Source organism: Habropoda laboriosa, unplaced genomic scaffold (genome assembly GCF_001263275.1).
Source record: "Habropoda laboriosa isolate 0110345459 unplaced genomic scaffold, ASM126327v1 scaffold65, whole genome shotgun sequence".
In the NCBI taxonomy this organism is placed as follows: Eukaryota; Metazoa; Arthropoda; class Insecta; order Hymenoptera; family Apidae; genus Habropoda; species Habropoda laboriosa.
The window spans coordinates 1,123,382-1,126,537 of NW_017100254.1; the positions used below are offsets into that span (position 1 = coordinate 1,123,382).

Genomic DNA, 3,156 nt, shown 5'->3' on the forward strand with positions numbered 1-3,156 from the left:
TAGTTCTTTGGAAGAAGACGCGAACTCAAGTGATTCTGGTTACAAGCCGAAAACACCGAGCACGGCAGAAAGGCGTAAAGTTTTTGAAACAAAAGTGAAGGATGAATCGCCAGAGAACGAGGATCTGGGAAGTTTCGAGAGGGGCAACACAAATAGAAATTCTATCGCTGAGAGGCGTCGGCTGTACGAGAGTCGTTCTGTGTCTGTGACTGATGGAAACTTGGCTGAAAAGGCGATGGGATCGCCAACAATGTTGAGACGCAGAGACTCGTTCAAAACCAAAAGCGAAGTGATCAAAGAGGATGAAGTGAAGAAAGTTATCTCTATGTTACGCCAGCAAAGTATGGACCCGCGTTTGGAGAAGGTGGACAACTCTGTAACACCAACGCCTAAGAGAACATCGACTGTATTCGGTTAGAAAATATAGCAAGGTTAAAATAATACACACTTTTTATAGGAGCAATATATTAATGATTCATGATTATTATATACAGGTAGAGTATCGAAGTTTCGGCATTTGAAAGGTACACCTGGTCACAAATCAACGCACATTGAAAATATAAGAAACATTAGTCGACAAATATCCGGGGAATGTGATGGTTTTCATGGTAATATATATTATTTTATACATTTTATTATATTTACTATATTACATTTACTATATTATATTAACTGTTGATGTTCGATTATAGCTAATCCTGATCGTGTTGCGGTGCCACTTAGCGGACCAGGCGGTAAAATAGCAGTCCTAGAATTGAAGAAAACTGGAAGACTACCAGATGGTGTGATGCCAGCTTTAGTACACGGCGCCACTGTAATGGACTTCCAGTGGAATCCATTCGATAATCAACGATTAGCTGTTGGTAAAGGAATTAACGATATTTTCCTATATTCTTAATATATTGTTACAAAGAAAAAAATATTTTTTTAACCAATATCTAATGTTATTTATCAATAGCGTGTGACGATGGAATGATTCGGTTATGGGAAATACCAGAGTCGGGATTAGTAGAGCCAACAAACGAACCGAAGCACACGATAAAAGCTCACACTGACAAAATATATTTAATTAAATTTCATCCATTGTCGTCGGACGTCTTGACATCAGCTTCTTATGATATGACCGTAAAAATTTGGGATTTGACGTTCTTATCGTCTTATGAGGCTGCAGCCGCAAAAATAACGCTAACGGGACACACCGATCAAATCTTCAGTTTAGCATGGTCACCATGCGGTCAGTATCTCGCGAGCACGTGCAAAGATGGAAAATTACGAGTTTATAAACCAAGATCCAGTGATGTGCCAGTGAAAACTGGAAAGGGACCTGTTGGTACCAGAGGTGCACGCGTTGTGTGGGCATTAAAGGGACAATTTCTAGTTGTGATAGGTTTTGATAAGTATGTACAATATAAAAAGGGTTTAAAATATTTTAGGATTATAGTAAAACAATTTGTTACTACATATGTTTGCTCTTAGGGTTTCAGAAAGGCAAATATACGTGTTTAAAGCAGACAATCTTAATACTCCTTTGACTACGGTCGGATTAGACGTGTCGCCCGCCATTTTGATGCCATATTACGACGAAGACAGTTCAACCCTCTTCTTAACAGGACGTGTAAGTTTTGTTTTATTATACAATTCGAAGTGCAATAGATCGGAATGACTTTTCATTGAAAATGAACTTTTAGGGTGATTCTACGATCTATGCTTTTGAAGTGACGGAAGAGGCACCATATTGTTGTCCACTCAGTCATCATCGATGTAGCAGTTTGCATCAAGGTTTATCGTTTCTTCCTAAGAATAAGTGCGACGTTGCTAGTGTAGAATTTGCGTCAGCTTTAAGATTAACGAACAATACGATAGAACCACTGAGTTTCACTGTTCCACGTATAAAGGTAAGTTCAGTGTAACCGAGAAAGATATAAAAGAGAAAGGAATTAATTTTGACCGTTTCAGAGTGAACTCTTTCAAGATGATCTGTTCCCACCAACGAAAGTTACATGGAAACCAACTATGACGGCCATTGAATGGTTTAACGGAGCTAATAAACAAGCGTATAGAATAAGTCTAAAACCACCTGGCATGGACAACTGTAAGTAAGAATTAATAATACTTTTTACACATGTATTTCATTGCTTGTTGGTTTCATGTAAAAATATTTGCTCTGTCTAGTGACTGAAAGTCAAGGCCAGGGAGTAGTAACTGCACCAGTTGTGGCGAAACAACAATCGACGACTCCATTCTCTGTATCTGCCCAACCCTTTACCAGACTCGGATGGAATCCTGACGTAAAAGCTAAACAAGAAGAAGTATGTAGACATTTTTACATAGTTTAGCATGAGTTATGTATATAAATATCGCATTTAGTAGTACTTTTTTATTTTTTAAAAAGTTTAAAATGATTCAGCATGTGTTTTCTGGATATTTTCTCTTTTTTTTTTCGTTTTGGTATTGTAAAGATTCGGGTTCAAGGCACAGCTTCTTGAAGAGATCTTCTGTGAACTGTATTAAACTTACAAATGTAATTTCAAAAAATTCGTAGTTCTATATCTTATTTTGTCTGAGTGTATTGTTAATGTGTGTGTGGTAGATCCAGAAAACTATGAGCAACTTTGTGGGGGATGTAATAGAGTGCTCCTTGGAACAGGATCACATGGAAGGTGTAGAGGAGCACGAATGGGTGGGTAATTTTTGTTGTACAGTCTTAAAAAATATAATTTAAAATAATTTCAGTTTTTCTATTGTTAAATCTTATTTTTTAAAATGATTAATTATTTTAATTACAGGATGAGTGAAGTTTGCGCAGCATCGGTAGGTCATTAAAATAAAGCGATAAGGTAAAGTAAATTTAAATGTAGCTGTTCGAAACGTAATTTATTTGTAAGTTAAAAAGCCACGGCATAAGAGAAGGTATTTCGATATTAACGCGTACGTCGTGAGATATTTATAATTGGAATGATACTTCCAAGAAAAATTTTCATTCGGGAAAGCTAACGATAGGTGTGCGAAGTTTTTGATTGTGGTAATTTTTTAACGTAAGTATAATTACCCAGATTAATCGTACCGATTTAATTTAAAGGAAATAAAGGACGGGACATTGAAGAGTTATTAATTTCGCTATATAAAAATCTCGTAACATATTATAGTAGTTCAGTC

General features: G+C 36.4%; 1 protein-coding gene across 1 annotated transcript in view; it reads left to right on the forward strand.

The window, feature by feature from the left end:
• Positions 1-3,156, forward strand: part of LOC108572345 (coronin-7) — a 6,663-nt gene extending 3,507 nt beyond the window's left edge. The window contains 10 exon segments of the mRNA XM_017934565.1: positions 1-413; positions 495-608; positions 693-863; positions 959-1,397; positions 1,477-1,615; positions 1,689-1,895; positions 1,957-2,092; positions 2,173-2,309; positions 2,591-2,680; positions 2,787-3,156. The exon segment at positions 1-413 is cut by the window's left edge and continues 13 nt beyond it. Coding sequence (XP_017790054.1) covers positions 1-413; positions 495-608; positions 693-863; positions 959-1,397; positions 1,477-1,615; positions 1,689-1,895; positions 1,957-2,092; positions 2,173-2,309; positions 2,591-2,680; positions 2,787-2,795 — 1,855 coding nt within the window. The 3' untranslated portion in view covers positions 2,796-3,156.